The 23,338-nt window shown below is 36.4% G+C and overlaps 1 protein-coding gene across 18 annotated transcripts in view; it reads left to right on the top strand.

Annotated features, from left to right (window-relative positions):
• LOC128022356 (pleckstrin homology domain-containing family A member 6) overlaps positions 1–23,338 on the top strand; it is an 80,449-nt gene that overhangs the window by 45,141 nt on the left and 11,970 nt on the right. For 8 of the 18 annotated variants that reach the window (XM_052609817.1, XM_052609816.1, XM_052609810.1 and 5 more), the window contains 12 exons: positions 870–980; positions 1,156–1,228; positions 7,211–7,311; positions 15,815–16,014; positions 16,979–17,416; positions 18,019–18,517; positions 18,956–19,042; positions 19,397–19,450; positions 21,808–21,888; positions 22,658–22,726; positions 22,833–22,913; positions 23,097–23,246. In XM_052609817.1, the coding sequence (XP_052465777.1) occupies positions 870–980; positions 1,156–1,228; positions 7,211–7,311; positions 15,815–16,014; positions 16,979–17,416; positions 18,019–18,517; positions 18,956–19,042; positions 19,397–19,450; positions 21,808–21,888; positions 22,658–22,726; positions 22,833–22,913; positions 23,097–23,246 (1,944 nt within the window). Of the gene's footprint in view, positions 1–869; positions 981–1,155; positions 1,229–6,728; positions 7,107–7,210; positions 7,312–7,418; positions 7,720–11,719; positions 15,283–15,814; positions 16,015–16,978; positions 17,417–18,018; positions 18,518–18,955; positions 19,043–19,396; positions 19,451–21,807; positions 21,889–22,657; positions 22,727–22,832; positions 22,914–23,096; positions 23,247–23,338 lie in introns of those variants that run through there. The other 10 variants (XM_052609809.1, XM_052609814.1, XM_052609811.1 and 7 more) reach the window with 10 other exon arrangements.

The following is a 23,338-nucleotide window of genomic DNA, read 5'->3' on the forward strand; positions in this document are numbered from 1 at the left end:
TTATTATTATTATTATTAATAGTAGTAGTAGTAGTAGTAGTAGTAATAGTTAATATTTAATAGTTAATATTAATGATTAAGTTAATAATAATTTGTAATTATTTGTATTATTATTAAATTTTTATGAATTTTAAAATGAAGTATTCTTTTTGTATCCATTAATATTGTTTAATGGACCTCAGCTAACATAAACTTATGTTTGTGAACTAATATTAACAAAGATGAATAAATACATTTTGTTGTAACTGTAGAGTTTTCATTATTTTTATTATTATAAAATATATTTTTAATAACTCGTAAATACTTTGATAAATAATACTTAGAAATGATTGTTGTTGATGTTATTATTATTGAATTTTAAATCTAAAAAAAATATTTATTAATTTTTTTTTACTATATTACAATTTTGTAAGATTATAACTGTTAAATTTAAACTTAAAAACAAAGTTTTGTCTTGCTTTAATATTGCAACTTTAATATTATTTATATACTGTACTATTATAGTATTTGAATGATTTTATATTTATATATTTTATTTTATTTTATTTTTTGTATTTTTAATGTTTTTTTAATATTTTTATTAGTTATTTTTTATTTTTATTTTTTTTGCCTTAATTTATTTGCATGTCAAATTTCACAAATTTTTTTTTTCAGTTAGCTTTTTATAATTAATAAGAAATAACCTCTAACATTACCAGTTTTATTTGACGTCTTTTTGTTGGATTTTAATTAATAAATACTACAACTATTCATTTTTTTATTTATTTAACAATTACAACACTGGATGTCTGTCATTTATCATTAGAGTGTGTGTGTGTGATTACTGTTAGTGTTATTATGTAAACACTCCTCCGTGACTCTCCCACCAGGGCACACGCACACCCACACCCAAGAGAGCCGCCACGTTCGGGAAGCGCTCCAACTCCATGCGGCGCAACCCCAACGCTGAGGTGGCCCGGCAGGGTTGGCTTCACAAACAGGTACTGTTGCTCATCCTTAAACCTCATCATCATCCACACAAACAAAAAACACATACACAGCCCAAAGCCACCATTCCATAATCCGAATTTAAGCAGCTCTCTTTCAACAACGTCTAGGCACTTAGATGTAATTTCAAGGCCTTGATTTTTTTTCTTCTCATTTTCTGTAATGTAGGCAAGCAGTGGTATGAAACAGTGGAACAAGCGCTGGTTCGTGCTGACAGATCGATGTCTCTTCTACTATAAAGGTAAGTTGTTTGTGTACTGTAGATGCTGGTTTATGCATAAGGCGTGAATTAGGTTAAACATTTAGTGAGTTCCCAAGAGCTCAGAGTTGTATGATTTTAATTTTTTTTTTCCAAACCAGTTTGTTCTGCAAAACATTTGAATTTACCCCATGGCAATACTTCAGTGCTCAGGCTGTGTACTGCCAATAGTGAAGGAGAGATGTATAAAAGTAGATCTGTAATGACAGTCTAGCACAAGCACACATCCTCTATGAAGGCCTTAGGAAACTCTTATCCATGTTGTATCAAAGAAAAATTACTCTTGTATTATGAAGCACTGTAAATGCATGGTAAACCAACCCCAGAATTTTGAATGTAAGTATATATATATATATATATATATATATATATATATATATATATATATATATATATATATATATATATATATATATATATATATATATATATATATATATATGAAAACTTAGAAAGGACCACAGTACAGCCACTGACATTTTTTCGAAGGGTTATCTTGAACTTCAGTAGTTTTCATTACATTAAGTGCTAAAAAAAATAGGATTTCATGTTTAGACCTGTTTTGTCATGTCTGTTATCTCTCTTGGACACTGTGATGTTGTCATGACAGCCGCACGAGCTGATGTTGTCATGACAGCACTCTTGAGTTTTACATAAACCTGAAGTATCCAACTTGTGGTTGCCTTGCAGCCGAGGCATAGACAAGACATTGGTAATTAAATTTGATTTGCTTTGAAATAATGACATGTTTTTACATGAGATTTCGTTTTTTTCTTATATAATCAGCTTGTTGTTGGAAAGAATTTAATGAAGTGTAGCTGGATTCCTCAGGAGTGTGTAATATTGGAGATCTAAGAAAATAAATTATATTAAGACTAAAAATATTTTTAAAAGATTACATAATATTTTATGTGTTTGGGATAAGTCCTAATAAAATTTAAATAAATAAATAAATATATTTTTTTATAATATTCATCCAAAACAGTTTACTTTATTCAGTTTGTTCAGGTATCCTTAATTTGACAAAGTAACATTTGCTCTATCTGTCGTGAGTTTTGAATGGAATTTTCCACTCTTTGTCTGGCCAGTGGAAGACATTTTTGTTTTTGTTTTTCAATTCAGTTTGGTGCAGAAGTGACACACTTCACCTTTAAGTGTGAAACAAATGAGTGGAGAATAGTTCCAACTTCCTATACTATCCAATCACATCCATCACACGCTCTGGACTGTGTTCTGTGTGATGGGAATACATGACCTTCTCCTTTAGACTAGCCTCAAAGGCCTTCACAGCTCATTCATGGAGAATCAATCTCATCCAGATGCACTATGGGATAGAGGAGGATGTTAGGATAGTTGGTATACAGCCTTGTCCAGATTTACCTTTGTGTTCTTCTCTCATTTAAATCCCAGAGTTCTGTTCTGCTCAGTTCTTCAGACACTGGTCACATCTGGGGGTTTCAACCCTTTCATGATGTCCATGCTTTATGTATATATATATATATATATATATATATATATATATATATATATATATATATATATATATATATATATATATATATATATATATATATATATATATAATATATAATTTAAATTTAGACTCCATTGGCAGATAGCATGCCCTTTATAAAGGAGTGGGTTTGTACTGGGCATGTCAGTACATGAGAGGTTGCCCCGCAGGTGTGGATGATGCACGTCAGCTGACAGCCTGTCCAGCACATGTCCCGCCCCCTTTTCTGTAACCACAGACAGTATCTATCAACAGCAACACGCTAGTTCACTGGCTCTCATTCCTTTCCACCCTTCTTGTTTTTAGTTTGTAAAGCATGAATTTCTGTCTTCCACCCCCACCCACACACATCCCCACAAGAAAAGGTAGAAAAATATCTTTAATAGCACTAATTTTATGTAATAATTTTGTCTTGTCTATATATATATATATATATATATATATATATATATATATATATATATACATGACAAAAAGTAAGTCTTTGGAAGGAAAGAGGATGAGTAAATAACAGAATTTTTCTTTTAGTTCTTAATATTGTTTGTAATTTTTTTCTTTAGAATGTTTCATTAGAATTTTTATGTGTAAAAAATTACTACAAAAGAAAAACAATCCAGTTGGCTTTTCTTTCCTTCTTTTTTTAATCTGCATAAATTCCCTCATTAATCAAAGTAGCACTGTACTTTGTTTTTATTTTGTTTTCTGTTCATAATTTCCTTACATGGTTTAAAATCCAAGTACTCAACTGTACTTTTTTTTCATCTTGTTACATAATTTTACGACAATACTCTTGTCTGTGATTCATTGCGCATTGTTTAAAAAGCTAACAGCACTGATGGCACTATTCAGTCACGTAGTTCTGGTTTTCAATCCAATGACTGTATTTTTGTGTACTTATGTGTGCGCACCTGACAATAGTTGACAGTGATACTCTCTGAGGTAATGCAAATATGAGAAACTGTGTTCTCAGAGTCTCCCAGCAGCTCCAAACATGTCAGACTTCCTGTAAAACTCTCTTCGCTTGTTCTTGGTGTTGTTCTTAGTGTGTTCTCAGCTTTCAGAGACTGGCTTCTTGTTCCATGTGCATCTGTATTCTTACATTCCATATCAGAAACAAACTTGTTTTGTGAGATTGTGACGGCCAATCACCCATGTAAAAACAGTGAGGTTATCTTGGTTTTTGAGCACTATGTATTTGCTCAGAAGCATTATGCTAGCTGAAAGTGTTGAAGCACGTATCCCATTAGAATTCCAGCCAAAGCGGATTTTTAAATGCAACTAATTTTAAAATGTTATTTTTTTTTACTTACTATATGTTGCATGTCTGTTTTTGCCAAAAAAAAAAAAAGAAAAGAAAAAAGTCTTCTAATGGAATGCAAATTTACCATATAGTGAAATGGGATTGTTCACCCAACAACAAGAAATCATAATTTACTGACTTTTATGTCGCATATAACACAAAAGTAGATACTTTCATAAATTTTATCCAAATAATGTGTCCTTTGGGTCCATTGTTGTTTTGGACCCAATTAACTTTCAGTGAATATGGACAAACACATTCTGTCTGTCTGTTCAAAATATCTTCTTTTGTGGTCTGCAGAAGAGAGTATGTCTTCTAGGTTTGAAACAACATGAGGATGAGTAAATTATGACACAAATATCATTTTTGGATGATCTGATTTGAGTAATTTAAACCATTTCCATGCCAAACAAAAACTGCACCATGAGACCAGCATGTCTTACACTACCAAAGATGTTTTTAAAGCTTTCTGTGTGCAGCAGAGCAGGTTTAATAATATTGGTGAGTGCAGCAAGTAAGGCCTGTGGGGCTACAGCTGCATGATTCAACCCTGTTGACTTTGCCCACGTCTTTCTGGCTAATTACTTCACACTGCCTCTCTTTACCCTCATATTCTGAAGGCAACATCAAAACACGTGCTCCGTTCCCAAACCTATAAGCCTCCTGTGGAAATGGTCCCAAATGCATTGTGGCAACTCAATGAAAAAGTAAAGACAAGGTTGAAGACAAAGCAAGAAGAAATGATCATAAATAAACTTTCATTTCTTAAAAAAACGTGTCAATAAAAATATGGCTGTATTCCATACGTCTCCATAGCTGCCCTAATATCTTGGTGATGGTGCAACACCCTACGTCCTCTTCTCACCCCGGATTCATCTACCCAACGGTGCTGTGCAAAAGAGTTTGAGAATGTGTGACAGAGCGATTTAATGCCTCAATTGGTATTCTGAACACAGAGAGATGATGAAAAATGGCCCGCTGTTGTCGTCGCTGCAGATATCAGAGCTGTATGCCAAGTACGAGGAAGAGAGGGTAACAGAAAAAAATGAAACTTAGATGAAATGATTGATAAATGTGAAAATAGATCTGGGCAGAACCGTGGCAGTGCACATCCAGACTTTGGCTCCAGTCCAGAAACGCGATCGCACAGAACAGATCATATGCACGAAATGGCATATATTAAACACTTGTATATTAAAAACTACCCAGCCTCAGCATGATTATGAGCACTATTTGGTTTTACTAAGAGTTTCATATTGAATCTAGGAGGCAAGACTGTGGCTGTCAAATGCGGCTTTACCGAGCTCAACGGCTATGGTGAGCAGATGTAAACAAAACGCTATTGGCTATTTTAAAAGGGGGCGGGGCTGCTAGATATGTGCCGTCCTCTCTTCCTGTTTCAGTTGAAATTACATCACCACATAGAATAATGTTGAGTGTTTTAAGGCACTTCAGGGGACCTTTAAAGTGCAGATGCATGAATTAAATCTTACCGAAATTTTGCAAGCATAAATGTCCATAGTCAGTAGCGATCTGTTGGCCATCGTGGCAAATTTGTGTAGCCAGTTTGAACCCGTTGAGAAATCTGTATATTCCTATATAAATAAGATTTTGGGTGCAAAAAGTTGATGAACCGTGGTAAACATGACATCATTTTGTTTATAGTTATATTTATTTATATATTTAGTTTATAACTAAAATATAAAATAGACAATAATTACATTATAGCCTCGCCTTTTGTATTGACATGCACCTGTTATTATGGAGGGAGTGATTGATATGTCAGCCCGTATGTTGTGTAATATTTCTACTGTAAAATGATCCATCAAAGAAAAAAATGTAAAAAAAGATTGGAAACAGTTCAGTTTAAGAATAAAAAAATCTGTATTTTTACCTTGTTTTCCAGTGAACACATCTTAAAATATTTAACAGATAGTAAAAAAATGAGCAAAAGACTTGAATATGTATTTTTTCTTGTTTTAAACAAACAATTTTTTTAAGTTTAAGTTTTTGAATTAACAAAAGAAAACATTATGCCAACAGGGTACATAAAATAAATGTAAAAAGTTAGTTTAATCATTTCATGCAATTGTACTTGTCAGGTAGATTTATCTTGTGGAAATCAAGATTGAAATGCTGTATTCTTCGCAGTGTAGGGTGCGAATAAGCATAGTCAGGTTAGATTTATGCAGACAGTAACCACATTTCTAAGACTGGGAGACTAAGCATAATAATTCAGCCATTGAAAAAAAGTATAATTTGTTGACCACAAATCTGAATATGGGGAGTGACATTCCTTATCAATGTCTGTACTGATTACAAACCTGACAGACAGGTTTGGATTGTGCTTTTCATGTTCGTGTTCATTTCATTGTGTTTTCAAGCATTTTTTGTTGTGGGGTTAAAATAAATAGATTTCCATGTCAATATATGTTTCTTACACAGGATTGTTTTTGCCTAGGCTTTTGTTGACAGAATAATAGGCTCTGATTGGTTGTTCAGTGCAGGTACAGCTGGTAGAGAGCCAGAATTCCTGCAGCACTGAGTCACAAGAGCTATCTTTTGCCTTCTCTTTCTCTCTCGCTCTACCCACATCTATACAACACAAACAGCACCTGCTCCACCCCTCGTCTCCCTCCGTCCCTCCCTTTCTCTCATTCACACACAGTGCTGTCAGAAGACACGCGCGGGTGGGTTCACTGCATTTCCCCGACAGCAGCTCTCAGTACAGGAGAACGAGAATGTGAACGCTGGATCTCCGCTGGCCTCCACACTTCTGCACTTGCTGAAAATTTAACAATGTGCTCCATTATTTAACCAGACCGAGCTCTTCTCTCCAAGGCTGTGTGCTGCTTCTCGCTTCAGTGCCATTAGTGCTACGCTGAGATACAAATGGATATCTATTATGAGATTCACCTTCAGTTTACCTGCTTTTCTATTACCATTCCTTCTTACCACCAGTGTAGCGGCACACAACAAGAAGTTGGACTTTTCTGATTTAAGACGGAATCATCACTTAATTTTAGAATCAGCTTTTTAAAATCTAGGTTGGAATACAAATGTTTTGTTTTTATTTTTCATTGTCGTATTTTCTTTTTACTTTAGGATTAATGCTTGTTTCCTTTCATTTTTCAATGTTTATTGCATTCAGACGAGAAGGAAGAAGTAGTCTTGGGCAGCCTTCCTCTTCTCAGCTTCAAGATTGGACCAGTCCAGGCATCAGACAACATCAACCGCAAGTTTGCCTTTAAGGTCGGTGATCTCTTTCAGTTCTGATCAGTTTTGAATCCTGTCAGGAACAAGGGATGGGCGGGGTGACAGGTAAACATGATATTTGGTGTCAGTGTAGGTCATATGATCATAGGAAACTGCAAACTGTGTGTCTGAATTAATCATGATTCAATGACCGCATATCTGTTTTTAGTCCAAACAACTGAATCCCTATTTACCCTGACTGAGCACCCACACATGCAGTGGACTTTGCATCTTTGCATGCGTTCCCGAGTGTGTTTGCACACCATGTGCCAAAAGGACATAATGTCAGATTATATTTTCATCAGGACCCCAGGCAGCTGGGTTTGAGTACATAGACCTTTAGAGCAAGCATTCTGTACTGTACTGTGATTTCTGAGGAGATACGCCTATGAGAACGTTGTTGTGGTGAGTTATCATAATTTAGAAAATAAGATTAAGCTTGTTTGCGAGGCTTTATTAGATTAGACAGGGTGCATGCCGGGTAGCATCTGAGGACAAGTATTGAACTGGGTTTGTAATGATAACATAGGACTGTAGGTGTGCTCGTTCCACTTGTGGAGACCGTTATGTGTTTGGTAACCGTGTTTATGTCTCTTTCCTCTGACTCTGTGGGGGCCCCAAGGGCTGGGCTGGAGATGCTCAAGAATCTGAGGTCGTGTCTCTGCAGGTCTTGTTAGTTTTCTAGTAAAACTGCTTTTTTTTTTTAAATAGCTTTCAAACTGACCAATAGAAAAGAAGTATAATCTGAGGCGTTGATGACCTTTAACACTACTTTTAAAAACAGCAGGTGGTAGTTATTCAGAATTTACTCATTTGAATATTTGGTTATATATTTGGAATATTCAGGTGTACTCGTATACATTTTTGAGTTTAATATTTAATTTTTTAGATATGCTTTTTAATTATACTTATACTTTAAACATTATTTTTTACAATTATTAAAAATAAAAAAATATTTTGTTTGACTTATTTTATTAATATTACTCATATACACTACAGATCAAAAAGTTTAGGGTCAATATGATTTATTTAATGATTTTTAAGAGAAGTGGTTAGCAAGGCTGCATTTATTTGATCAAAAAGTACAGTAAAAATTTAGATATTGTGAAATATTATTAAATAAGGTAACTTTTACAGTATATTTTAAAATAAAGAAACATTTTGTTATTATAAATGTTGAAAACAGTTTGCTTAATATTTTATGCAAACCATGAAAAAACTTTTTTTGTGATACATTTGTTTATTCATCATTGAAGACTATAAAGTTTAAAAGAACAGCATTTATTAATTTATCACTTTTAATTAATTTAATGCATCCTTGCTAAAAGTATTAATTTATTTTACAAAAATGTACTAATCCCAAACCTTTGTATGATATAGTGTTTATTAATAATATAATATTTGTATTTATTTATTTGTATTAATGAATATTTTGTGTGTGTATGTACAGTGTTATTAAATATGATTCTAAATAAATATTTTTTTATTTAGATGTCATATACTTTTGCTTCTATTTGAATTAAATTGCATTATCATAGGCAACTCCTGTCTAATATTGTGTAGCATGTGGCTTGTCCTTTGCACAATATTGTTGTTGTCCATTAACTAATATTGATTTTTCAAGAAAGTTGGGGGTTTATCATTTCAGTTATTTGACTTTAAGATCATATTTACTTTAAAGCATATATATAGTTCTCAAAGTTCTTTTCTCAAAGTATTTTTACATCTCACATTTACTTCTAATGTTCATCCCCTGTGGAAATGGCGGGTTTGGAGACACAGCTTCACTAAAACCCATGTCTGCCTGTCCACGTGTTTTTGAAAACATATCCAAAGCTATTCAGTCTCCTACAAAAGAGGGACTATTTTATACTCTAGAGATATATTTGCAGAACAAAGCAAACTATCAGTCATAAGTATCCAGTAGCTTCTTGCATCTGCACCCTGAGGCAAAAGCTGTGCAGTGTGTCTTTTCCAAATCACAGACCCTTGTGCTGCGGTTTCAGTATGAAGCCATGCCAGTGCATTTTAGTGTTCTTTTCTTGGCAGTCAAAATAAAAATCATGCCTCCATCATATATGTCACACTGTATTTCTAAAAATGCCTGTGTGCATGTTTTGACCTTATAACCTTCCTCGGTGTTAATAATTAACCAGGAAATGATGAGACACATATGTGTGAGGGAGAAAGGAAGGTGTGTTAATTCAGCCATTCTTCATTTAGCTCTGTGACAGAGAACGGTTACATGTCTCATGTTGCCTTCACAAAAGACCCTGAAACACTGATGCAGTGCATCTTGCCCTGGGTCTTTTTATTCAGTCTCGTCTCCTGGAAGTGTTGCCAAATCTTTTACGAATTCCTTCTCCGGTGTGCAAGGATCAAAAGTGCCGTTTGTCATCTGGGCGCAGGATTTTCTTCAGTTTCTCTTTGTGGAGTCTCATACTTTCTGGTTCTGCATTGCTGTAGGCCTTATACCTGTCTCTGTGTGTGTGTGCATATTTAGATACACTTTGGGAACAACACAGAAGTCATAAGTAAACCTGACTAAATTCCTTCTTTCCTTCCTCTCTTTTAAATGTAAGATTGGAATTAATCCAGTTCATGCCAAGAACTATATCTGTAAATATATTAGTTTCCATACATACCATTGGACTAAAATGCTCTTTCAAATTTGGGTGGATTCTGAAGTTGGACATTCTGCTTTATCGTTTATCACCTCACCTCATCAATGTTGTGCCTCTGTGGACTTTGCTGTTGTCACAGAATTAGAACAATTTTTTTTTTATTAATAATCGTCAGCTAGATTTATTTTGCATCCTTGTTGCGTACAACCTTTTAGTGTGCAGTACTTCTAATTTGCTGTATATAAAAACAATAACTTTACAGTACTTCAGAGTATGGGTCACCATATTTGGCCATGTCACTTTAACTGATCCATCCATAATTTCAGCAATTTATTTAATTCAAGTATTTTTTTTCTCTCAAAATGTTGTTGTTGTTGTTTTAAACTTTCCACTTTGAAATGGCTTCTAACACCATTGTCTTTTTTTCCTATAACTAATTATTATTATTATTTTTATTTTAATCTACCAAAGTGAACTTGGTAACACACACACAATATAAGCTTTTATCTGCAGTAGTTCTCTAAAATACGTTGGGCTGTCAAACTATTAAAAACTGGAATTAGTTACATTTTTTGTAACTGTTGACTGACCAACTTATTTCAGATGGGAGTAAACATTTATATGTGTGTTTATGTGTTCTCTTTGGTTGTTTTTCTTTTACTCCTCTCTTGTTCCCATGTCCCAGTATAGAGCTGCTGCAATATTAATGAGTGCTGGTTGTGTAACTGCTGTGCGGTTGTAACTCTTTTAGCCTAAGATTCGTTTTTTCTTCAAGGGATGGTCGGCAGAAACATGAAAGATCAGGAAGTGAGTCTGTGACTCAGGCCATCAGACTTACAGCTGAGAAATCCTTTCCTGAGGGAAAAGTCTTCAGCAGCTGAACCTGCATGTGAGATGCACAGATACGGCCAGACAGCTTTCATATAGTTTGTAATCGATTCGTGATAGGCATATTTGTCTGTGGTAGAGTGGACCATGAAAACAAGTTTTCGCAGCCAATCTGAAGGAGCTGTTGATGTGGATTTGGATCAAACCTCCCGTTCTCACCTGTCTCTGCTGTTGCTGTTGTCTGTCCCAAGTTCACTTTGTTCTTCCCGGCAGCCTTGGGCTGGTTACCTTGTCCTACTGTGTGGGTCTGAGGTGTCTTTCTTATCAGACATGTCTGTTTGCTGTGTTTGAAGTACACATCAGAGTTTTCAGAACCGAGAGACACTATGCAGAGAGTGCATGTGTGTTTGTGAATTACAGTGGGAGACCGAACACACACACACACATGCACACACAAGAGCCGTCCATCCCTGTATGACTCCTATTCATTAAAGGTTGCTGCAATCATTCATTTTGCATCTCTCCCCCATATTTTTGCTGTTGTTTGAGCTCGTGCTGTTAACTGCTTTGTCAACATGTTGGAGAGCATCAGATTACAGCTGTGGCTGTAACCTTCCTATGTTGCATGTGGATTTTTTTTTTTTTTGTGCATCTGTTTGCCTTCCCCCAGCTGTGTTGCAGGTTGGACAGCGGGATAGGAGATTTTTGATTTATATAATAATAATAATACTCAAAAACAATCTTTATATTATTATATATAGACTTTTTATAGACTTTCAAGTACTTGTCAAGTTAATATAAGAAAGAAAGTCAGTCAAAGGGATGTGTATAAAATATTTAAGTACTTCTAAATAAATGTATAATAATAATAATTACATTTAAAAGCAGATGCTTTTATCCAAAGTGACTTACCTATGATGTGTTCCCGGGGAATCGAACCCCCAACCTTGCGCTTGAATGCTCTACCAATTGAGCCACAGGAACACAATAATAATAAAGCTATAATAGTATGATATATATATAATATTTATAATAATAAATATTATATATATAAAACGTATTAAAAAAAACTAATAAATCATGCATCTAGCCTTTCCGTTCAATTTGCATTCTTTTAAATATAATAGTTATGGATATGTAGTTATTTGGTATTTTTGGTACATTTTTGGTATTTTGAAAGCCCCATTTGGTGTCATGCTTTTCTGAAAGCTTTTTTGTCTACACAAGCACATCTCACATCCCTGAACTCCAGGATCAGCAAACATTTAAGCTCTGCATGACTGAGAGTATACAACTACCTGTCAGAGGCTCAGAAATAGAAAGAGAAGGCATTTCCATATCTGCTGAGGCTTGACTGTCTGCTTCCTCCACTATCTGGCACTCCAAAAAAAGCAAAGGCAGTTTTAACATTGAGCTGCTCTGGGCATTGGTACCTGCTGTCCAACATAACATGTCCCGCCATGTCTCATGCTCATCGACTACTGAGTGTGATGCGGTGAGTGTAGACAGGTGAGCTTTTCCTCCCAGATAGTTCTCAAGATGTGACAGTTTTGTTTAAAATTGAGGATTGTATGGGAAATAATACAGATATGATTCACTAATACTTTGCTAAGAAGTACAATTTGCGTAACCTTGCCTAACAGTTATACGAGACCACAACAAAATTGGTTTCTTTCAAGAAGAAAAAAAAAAGATTCTCCCTAAAACTGTTGTTTTGTTTGGTTTTGGATTTCAGAGGCCATTGAGGGATTCACCTGAAAAAAAATGGTAAACAAATCCCATCAGAAAATCCCATCTAAACTGTAACAACATACTTTATTTTTTATTTTTTTGTAAAAAAAGCCAAGTTGAACGGCTCGGCTCGGCCTTAGATCAAAGCAAAGACGGGAAAGTATGTCAGCTGATACTATACTGAAAGGAAATAGCCTACAATGAGTTTCATTGTGACCTGTTGAAATATATGATCAAACATTAACAATAAATTAGCAATCTTGGACATTCGATTAAGTCTACAGTGTAAACATGGTGCTTTTCCACCACTATGTAATAGATCTGTGTAGATAATGTGTCCTGGGCCGCACCTCTGTGCCAGTGCCATAGGAGACGGAGAGCTCTTGGCACAGATAGAGACAACAAAACACAATGAGACTATGTAGCTTGACCTTCCTTTATGTGCATTAAAAAGGTGAAATGATTGTCAGTTTTATCAGATCATCTGCTAGTCTGGTGTGTTACCATCACTTGCATCACCAAACGCACAAAAAGAGGGCGTCATTATAATAACACAGAACGAGATTCTAATACATGCTTTCCGATTTTCACAAGCACAGGCTTATATCCCCAGGCTAGTTACAATAAAAGTGATGTTGAGTGGCTTCTGTCTATGATCTTACCAAGCATGTGGTTTTACTGAGGACGATATTGATCTCTCACGTTCCTGAGAGAACTATGCATGATATTTCTCTTCACACACCCCGACGATGACAGACATTTTCTATTAGGTCATAATTAAGGTTTAACTAAATAAAGTCCTGCACTGACATACTATGTGACAGGAAGTCAGCTCTTCTTTCTGATTTGAAAAGAAGGAAAGAAGGCACCTGTGCTTGTTTGGATAGAAGGGTATCTGGTAGTTAAGAGGAATTCTGTAAAGATAGATCAGCCTGTCATGTGACGCCACATCTTCTATAAACCACAAATATTTCTCTAGGATACACTTGGACTCGACTCAGGTGGTTATTACAAGCCACCTTTGAGGAAGTGATTTACAAGCATTGAAGCATCACTAAAAACCTGTTCAACATGGTTCATTTGTCATTCGTCTTCCCAAAGCAGTATACTGTAAGATACCTTTTGCACACTTACCTCCTCCTACAGTTTATTTCCCAAAATAAAGTAGTGCTGTAAAGTTGGAAACACTTTAAAGAAGGTTTTAATGAAGACCGGCTATATTAAAGTTAAGCAAACATTGCCAAGCAAGTGCCAGCTCTGAGTCGCATAGTAATAATCTTTCACAAGAACAACGGCTTCTCTGTAAAATCAAACGCAAACAGTTAGCACAGAATTTGCCAAGCCCTGCAATGAATCAATTGTGCAGGAGTGTTTGACGGTTTCCTCTGGGAGAGGTTCATTCAAAGGAAACAAGGCATTCTTTTGGCAGGTACAAAGGGGATACAATAGACTTGCAAAAGCATGGCTAGATTTTTGTATCAGATTTCTGTAAGTTTGTTGATCCACCACTGCAATGCAAACTTTTGTTTTGACAGTCTACTTCCACTGAGAAACAGAAATTTAAGCATGTAAACAAATAGGAAATAAATGGTTTGATTAGTCTAGGTTTGTTATTCTCGTTAATCAAAGTTATTTTGATGGATGAATGGATGGTATAATGAAACGCTAAGGGATTTTCTCCTTACTAGACATTTCACAAATGAGCATTTTTATCTATACAGTACTATAACTTTGTGTGTTTGTAAAACAAACCCTGTTCATCAGGTTTTGTCCATTCAGAAATACAGTTTGTTCATTAATGGTTTGTAGTGTCAGTTAGCTAACTGTCCTGTGGAGCAGTTAACTATTAGATTGTATGAAACAGATTTTGGCACACCTTCAGATGACTAAGTGCAGGTTGTTGTTTTATGCGACACTAATTGATAATGTTTGGCATTAGTAGAGAAGCTTAGTTTTATGGTCAGATTATTGTAGCTTCCAGTGATTGTCTGGTTTCTCAGTGGTCACACACCCTTTTCATGCAGAACCTGCTGTGTGTTTAACTGTCATGTCTTTTATTGAAATCTGAGGTGTAATGGGCTTTCTGCATCATAAAATGACCTAAGATGCCACCTGAAAGTATGAAAAAAGGCCCCAGTTATTTAAACATTTCCTTTTATTTTAATGGTTTGGAGAAAACCGGTCTCTCAGGTAAAAGCTGGAATTGTATATTATATTGTATTATATTTGTTGTCCCTAAATACCAAAGGTTAGTTTTAGACATTAGCCATAAATTATGCTTGTAGATTCTGAGGTTTGTTTATTTCATTTTGAGATACTTTTAGCTGTGCATTTGTTGAACACTTTTCTTCTGTTTGCTACTGAATGAATTGTCCACAGTCAACTCTAAATCGTTCTGTATTGCCCCCATGTGGTAAAGTTCTGAACTGCAGGGTTTTGGATAAGCACGCGTGTGTGTAATCTATTGTGTTGCTTATTTAAATGTAACACATTAACACAAAGGTTTTACACTGTCAGGTGTGTGTGTGCTTCATAAAGCTAATGTTTTGTATCTGTAACAACACAACAAAACCACATTTTTTACTAACTGCCATTTCTTTCAGGATATTAATACACATTATGATCACTCCATTATGATAAACCTGCCCACATCTAACCTGCTCTTAAAGTTAATATTTGATCTAGTCATCCTTATGTAGTTTTTTCTCCTCTGTTCCCAATCCCCCCATCTTTGCGGACCCCTGAGTGAGTTTCCTCCAATATTTGGATGAGCCACATTTAGTAGGTATTTCAGAGCACCTCTTTTTGCTCCAGTAACTGCATGGCAAGAATCAAGATCAGACTCACCTGCTTACATTCCTAACATGAGCTGACAGTAATAATTATGTTGACAACAGTAAATAAGTATCTTCAACCCTCTACATGTCATAGTCTAAAATGAATGTCAGTTGTTTCTAGACAATAATTAAACTGGATTAAATTACTTTTTGAAAGTCTTCAATCGCATGTCAGCTAATGCTGAACTTTTAATCACTTTAATTGTTTGATCTGCATGTACAAAGCACACTTTTCTCCAGTGTTGTGCTGCATATTAAATATCGACACATTTAGATTCATGACTTTACATGAGAAATTTGGTCACTGCATGACCGATTTTTTTTGTTTGCATGCACTGCATTTTGCATGAGTTCTGTTGGATCTGTTTTGCATGCTCTGTTGTCCCTGTGGCATTTGGTTTGCAGTTGTTTTCTTGCACACTGGGAGTGGCTATATGACAGTACAGTAATATTCTCTTATTCTCTCTTTTTCTTTTGCAGGTGTGGTGTGAAACCAGCGAAGAGGAGCAGAAGGAGGAAGAGGAAAGTGAGGATTTAAAGGCTAGTATTGCGTTCTGTTTGCAGGTTGAGCACACAGGAATTCGTACATACTTCTTCAGTGCAGACAGTCAGAAAGAGCAAGAGGAGTGGATCCAAGCCATGACTGAGGCTGCCAGGGTCCACATCTCGGCCACATCCAGGTACACACACACACACACACACATACAGAGGCGGAAAGTAGTGAACTATTTTTCCTTTACTCAAGTACATTTAATATTGTATATTATATTTAATACTTAAAAACAATAAAAATGTAGCACTTTCTTGTACTCAAGCAAATCGCTTAATTACTTTTACTTGAGCAAAAGTAAGAAAGTAATAGATTTGTTAATTAAATTAAGAATTCAGTGATATTTAATATGAAATGTAGTGGAGTAAAAAGTACAATATTATGCTTTTGAATGTTGTGAAGTAAAGTTTTGGCCTTTTCAAAAGTGAAGAAATTGTTTAAAAAAAGTAACTAAAAAGGAATTAATCATTGTAAGCAACCAGTAACATGCTGTGTAGGAATCTTATTTTTCTTAAATAAAAACCAGGCAATGCTAATTTTAAATGTACTACAAAGTGATGTGGCATAAATAATATAACCACATAGTGGCCACATAGTTGGCTTCTCAAGTGCATCCATGTGTGTTTTCTGTGCGTCTGCACTCAGGCACCATGTTTTCAGCAATGTCAAAATAAAAGTGCCGTTTGCAACACTTGTCGGCCAAACAATAAAACGTATTGTCCAATGACAAGAGCTACAGAAAATGTAAACTATGGTGCTTTTGCGAACCTTTATTCAGTACAAATAATATTTTTTTTAAATAGAGTTCAAATAGTAGTTCTTCAAGGTTTCCCCTTTTTTCATAGTTGAATGTTATACGGTTTTGGATGTCTTAATGTCTTAAAAGACACAGATACATGCAGAGCAACAACAGAAATAGCACAGATGGAGCATTAGAGTATGTCGTTAATGCTGCTAGCCTGGTACTCTGGAACATCCAGTCATGTGCACTCCTTATAAAACAACATTTCACTGAGCAGATCAAAAGTATCACTCTGTTGATGAAAGGGTTTTAAAACAGATGTTTTGTCTTTCTCCTTCCTGCTGTTCTGCAGAAATCAATCTGAGCATGTCCATGCAGCAGAACAAAACGACGTAGTAGCCAAACGTCTCGAGCCAAACTCTCATGCAGAGAACGGCCAGAGGATAGATGTTCACGAGCTTAACGGCGTAGAAACCAGAGAAGCCATGCCCAGCACCCCAGTGACCCCAGCTACCTCTTATATAGAGGGCAAGATAGGGGAGAAAGGAGGCCTGGCACCCCATCACCCCAACGGCTGGGGTACCTATGGTCCTCCCAATGGTTCAAGATACCAGTCCCAAGACAACGTGAGGGACATGCGGGAGCCGCATGAGGAGAATGTTGTGATGCGGAGGGGCTTTGTGCCTAGGACGGCACCGGAGAGACTCGCCCAGAGGAAGAGCTCCATGACGCAGCTGCAGCAGTGGGTCAACCAGCGGCGGACCACAGTGACTCAGGACGACGGCCGCAGGTGAGGTCCAGACTGCCTTCCAAACCTTAGCATTTTCTTCCCAGCAGGGTTTTTAGAGTTTATATATATATATATATATATATATATATATATATATATATATATATATATATATAAGCTTAGTAAGTTTAGTTTTATATATACGTTTAGTAAGTTTAGTTTAGTTTTAATATGTGTTAAACTATTTTTTTGACAGTGTTGAACTAAACTAAATAGAACAGGTACATTAAACTGATTATCGTTTAATTTCTCTGCGGTCTAGTTTTATTGCTGTGTCAAAGAATCCTAAATTAAAAATGCATCATGGTTTTCACAAAAATAATCAGCCGCACAACTGAAGACTGGAATAATGGCTGCTGAAAATGAAGTGTTGTCTTCACTGAAACAAATTATGTTTTAAAATATATTCAAATAGAAAAAAACTGTTACTTTGAACTGTAATAATTTTTCACAGTATTACTGTATTTGCTATATTTTCATCAAATAAATACAGCCTTGTCACCAATAAGAGACTTCTTAAACCCCATACTTTTGAATGGTAGTGTATTTTTATTTACATTTTAATTCAGTTTTCTTTGAATGATAATTACACCTCTTCTTAGTCCATCCAGGTACTACACAGTAAACCGCGCTATGTCACCAGACTGTTACGGTGTGTACAGCGGCCCTCCGTATGTGGATGACTATCCCCTCTACCCACCGGGTGTGCGGCCTGAGAGCATCTGCTCCATGTCTGCTGCATACAACCGACCACCTCCTCACTGGACCATGGAAGAGAGGAAGCGGTCATTGCGAGACGGCCCCTTATATGGTCAACCTCGAGACCCGCAGTGGATGATGGGACCCCACGGTCCTGCCTTTTACCCCCAGTTAGACTCAGCACAGAACTCTATGAGAGGGCTTTCCATACAGCCACGCTCACGGTCAGTCCCTCGTTCACCCTCCTCTTCATCAGGAGGACACTATTCTCCGCACAGCTTCGCCTCACCTGCCCGATCGACCAGCGCCAGGTTTGATCGGGGACCCGGAAGAATCAGTGAGGAAGGTATATATGCTGACCCCTCAGTGTACGGGCTCCGCAGGTCACTGAGCTCACCCAAGGTAAAGCACCTGTCAAGCAACTTAGTATCATAACCAATTATCTTGTGACAATTACAATTTATTCTGGCCAAGAACTGCAAAATATATTATACACTGACAATTTATAATATATAAATTACCATAATTAATTCTTGTTTTAATATTATTTCCCTGAAGATAGTCACTCCTGTATTAAATAATCAAAGTAAATATAATATGTGATGATTTATATTATATTATATTATATTATATTATATTATATTATATTATATTATATTATATTATATTATATTACCCAACACCAAAATATTACAGAGGGACCTGCCTTTTCTTGTCTAACACTACCGTTTATTATTAAAACATATAATATAATATACAGTAGCATATAATAGCATATATTCAAGCAGATCTTGCCTTTTTATGTCTTACTTTAAATTATCATTATTATTCTTGTTTTAGTATGATTTCACTGGAGATCGTCGCTCCTACAGTCAAGGAATGTACCACTACAACTACCCAGGATCCCCTTCGGTCCATAGAAAAATGGTAAGTCAACACTTTTAAGCATTTGTGAATGTGTTCAGCATGGTACATCCATTTACAGCCTTGTCAATTGAGAACCAGAAATCATGTGATCACGTGACTGATCATTGGTATGTGCAGCAGATCAAGTGCACTAGCTTTGCTAATTAATGATTGATGAGGGCATGCAATTGTCTGGTCTTATGAGTATGAGCGTGCTGCACCACGCGTCGCTGTGATTAGCAATGCCATGATAAGCATGTGTCTGTCCTTACCTGTGTCTCAATTTCCATTTCTCCGTCCAATGCTTTTGCGTGCTGTATGCTGCTGCTGGGTTTAACACACTGGGCTTTGCTGCTGCTTCACTGCACACATCAGGAGGACATTTTAGACGTGCAGCTTCAGAGGAACCTGGAGTACCTTGATCAGCAGGTAGGAGGCTCGATCCAACAACCAAACTGAGATTCAATGCTGACAACACGTTAACTCTGTTACGAAACCTAGTGAGCTGCTCAACTAAGCAGCATTTCAAGCATGAAAAGAATATGTTCCTGTGGCTCAAGTGGGAGAGGATTGCGTTAGCAGTGCAAGGTTGTGGATTTGATTCCCAGGGAACATGTTAGGTAAAAAAAATGTTAGCCTGAATGCACTATAAGTTGCTTTGGATAAAAGCGTCTGTTAAATAATTTAATATATTTATATTAATAATAAAAAGGATGCTTCTTTAGAAAGCAGCTGCATATAGACATACAGAGGCAACTTACTGGGCCCTATTTAAACGATCTGAAACGCAAGTGTCAAAGCGCGAAGCGCAAGTAACTTTGTGGGCGGGTCTCGGCGCTGTTGCTATTTTCCCGGCGGGATAAATGCCTCTTGCGCCCGGCGCAAATCTAAAATGGGTTGGTCTGAAGTAGCTTCATTATTCATAGGTGTGGTTTGGGCGTAACGTGAAATAAACCAATCAGAGCGTCATCCAACATTCCCTTTAAAAGCAGGTGCGCAAGTTCCATTATGGATTGCTATTATTATGGCGTATTTACCAGGCGCACGCCAGGAGCGGTTCACAGCCGAGGAGACTGATGTTCTTGTAAGAGCAGTGAAAGACAGAGAAGTTGTGTTGTATGGGGAAGAGGAGAAACCCACCCAAAATAGCGTCATGATTTCCGTCATCTCATGTGTTAATATTTTTTTAGTGTAACAATTTATGATTTACAAAAATAACTGTTGCATCTGTGTAGATTACATGAGCAAAGTGTATGCGCGTTGTGCACGCTATACATTATGGTCAAGCATGCGCCCCTAAAATAGCATAATGAACAACGCGCAACGCGCCACTGACTTTAGACTAGTTTTTTTCTGGTCAGTGGCGCAATTGTTTAATGGAACAGCAAAATAGCTCCAGGGATTGTTTGCGCCGGAACACGCCTCCTTTTTTGCGCTGAACCGCCCAGGGAGCGCAAGTTCATTCACTAGTTTAGCGACGTGCTTCTGTGGAGGGAAAAGCGCGCTTTGCGCAGGTGCAAAATAGGAATGACACATGCGTCGGTGTACAAAGTCAATTGCGCTGGGTGCAAGATAGGGCCCACTAAGTTTTCAAAGAGAGCTTTTGGTTGTTGGCTTCACATTAAAGGATGATAAAGAACAAACTGACCGTTGTTTAGTTGTCCACCTCAAGACATTATCAACCATGTCATTAAGTAGTCACAGTCCTCTCAAACATTTTTCTGAAGCTCCACCTCCTGCTCTCACTTCTCTCCTGTCTCCTCTCTGTGTCAGTTCTCACATTGATTTGAAAGCGTTTTCTAATTTTATAACAGCTGCATGTTAACAGCAGCGGCTTCTATATACGGAAGGCTTCTTTGTAATTGTCACATGGGGAAGTTGTCACGAGGGTTATATCTCAAGAACTGTAAGGTTCTGAGTCAAGAGTCACAAATATGTGATTATTCTAGCAGTGTTGTTTTCTTATGTTGGTTTTGAAAAATCTTGATAAAACTGTTTTAAATCGTTATTTTGATGTTAGTTGATTTTTTTAGTAACAGATTGAGGAATTTTTACCCAACATTTTTTATTGGGGCAAATTGTCATGTTTTCATTTAGTAAAATATACATTTACAATAATTCCTTTAATTACGGTTTCTTTTGCTGTTTTGTGAATTGTGAATTGTTTAATTTATTTTACTGATTATATTTTGTTGATATGCCTATTATAATTTGTATTTTTGAAATAAGTCATGTTTATTAAATGGCGTAGAAACCAGAGACATTAACTTCCTTAGCATCAAAGAACCCGAGAAAAGTGAATCACAGCTTAACAAAAATATAAAACAACAATTGTTTAAAACATTGATTGTTAGAAAGGCTTCATTATTAAAATCATTTCTGATGGATCATATGCCTGAAGACTGGAGTAATGGCTACTGAAAATTCAGAAAAACCGAAATGATTTTACATTTTAATAATATTTCACAATAGTATTATTTTTACTGTATATTTACTGTATAATTTTTCATCATGTGATTGCAACCTTGGTGAGTGTAAGATATTTATTTTAGAAACATGACTGCACCACAGTTTAATACTAGTATAGTGTAATGACATTCAAAAATAAACCTACCATAAGAAATATTCGCTACAGTTATAAATAGTGTGACAACTTGCCCCGGTCTCTTCTACAGTATGTCCTCTGTCTGCTGTGGACATTGTAAGTATAAGCTAGGTTCCATCAAAGTCGGCCGTATTTAGAGTCAGGCGTATAGCCAGGTGAATGAAATTGTGTTCTGCCCTAGATGACAGATGGTGATCACCTAATCGGCATGGTAACCAGAATGGTTGAGCGTTCCTCTCCTCGAGCAAAACTATTTTCACAAGTAAGAGAGTCGAGACTCGTCCAGAGAGGCAGGCTGCTGTTCTACCTGCTATTCCTGCACTACTGAAGCTCAGTTCAGCCTCTTTCTGGAAAAGTTAGGCTCACACGAGGCTGTTCTGAGGCTGTGACGGAGCCTGCCTCTCTCTCTGTGCATCCCGGTCGATGTGGCATGTTGGCTGTTTTAATAGTGCTTTAGGTTTAAGTGAACAGAGATTTCGTTTTAGAGCCTTAACTTTTAAGTTCAGCTATGAGAGCCACAAGTTTTTTTGCTTTAATTTATAATATCTGAATCCCGCCATTTCCAGTGCTTGTTTGCCCAAAATCACATCCTCCATTGATTGGTCATTGTGTATTGTGTCGCCTTGCTATTGTCCTTTGTGTACAGTATTTGCCTCATCCACTCATACCATCAAGCAAGAAAGCCATTTTCAGTGGATTGCCTTCACACGGTGGGGCTAATCATTGACATAGCATTTGGGATGGTTTTTGGTTGCTGAATAATGCAAACAGCACATTGCAGTGGCTATTTATTTTATAAGTTTTGGAGTTTATTTATTTAGAAAGGTTTTGGTCTTTAATTTTTAATAATTAATTAAAAACAATTTCATTCGTTTTTTTATTTTTATTAGTCTTGTTTTATTGATTGTTTTTTTTTCATTAGTATTTTAAATCTTATTTACTCCTTATTTATTCAAAAACTGCTGGTCTTTTCAAATGAGAAGACAAATTTTCACTATAATTTCCATTTTACTTATTCTCTCTTGTTATAGGTGCCTCCATTCCATGATGTGTACAGTGACCTTCATCCCGCACTGAAGCGCAATGAGATTGAGACCAGTGTACGTCACGTTGTCTGATCAAAGACGTGCATAGATGTACAGCTTTGCAAATCATTGTCATTCAATTAAACAGACCCATGAACTCATTCATTTTGTCTCTGTACAGAAACTTCTGGACGGCTTGTGTGAGCAGAATCGACTTGTGAGAGAGCAGGAGGCTGTAGTGCATCGCTTGCGAATGGAAAAGGTACATTTGTAGCTTTTAGGAGTTCTCTAAAAAACTGTTATGAAATACTATTATAATACATTTTAATATAATATTTAAACAAATATTAAAGCATTAATTTAATATTACATTCTCAATATAAACCACCCAATTATGCCTAAAACTACTGTCCTTACATACTTGACTGCTTTCTGCAATTTCCAGGACAGCCTAGAGGGGGTGCTGGTGGCCACGCATCAGGAGATGGAGCTGTACAGGAACCAGCCGCTGGCCATGGAGAAACTTCAGCTGAAGAAGGAGAGTCTACAAAACAAGCTGATTAACATCAGAGGAGAGCTGTCTCAGGCCTCCAGTGTAGGAAACCAGACAAATTTGACACTTTTATGAAAACACATTAACACATAACAGAAGCTCATGTTTTTGATTAAATACATGTTGCTGTTTCT

Source organism: Carassius gibelio, chromosome A11, assembly GCF_023724105.1.
Source record: "Carassius gibelio isolate Cgi1373 ecotype wild population from Czech Republic chromosome A11, carGib1.2-hapl.c, whole genome shotgun sequence".
Lineage (NCBI taxonomy): Eukaryota > Metazoa > Chordata > Actinopteri > Cypriniformes > Cyprinidae > Carassius > Carassius gibelio.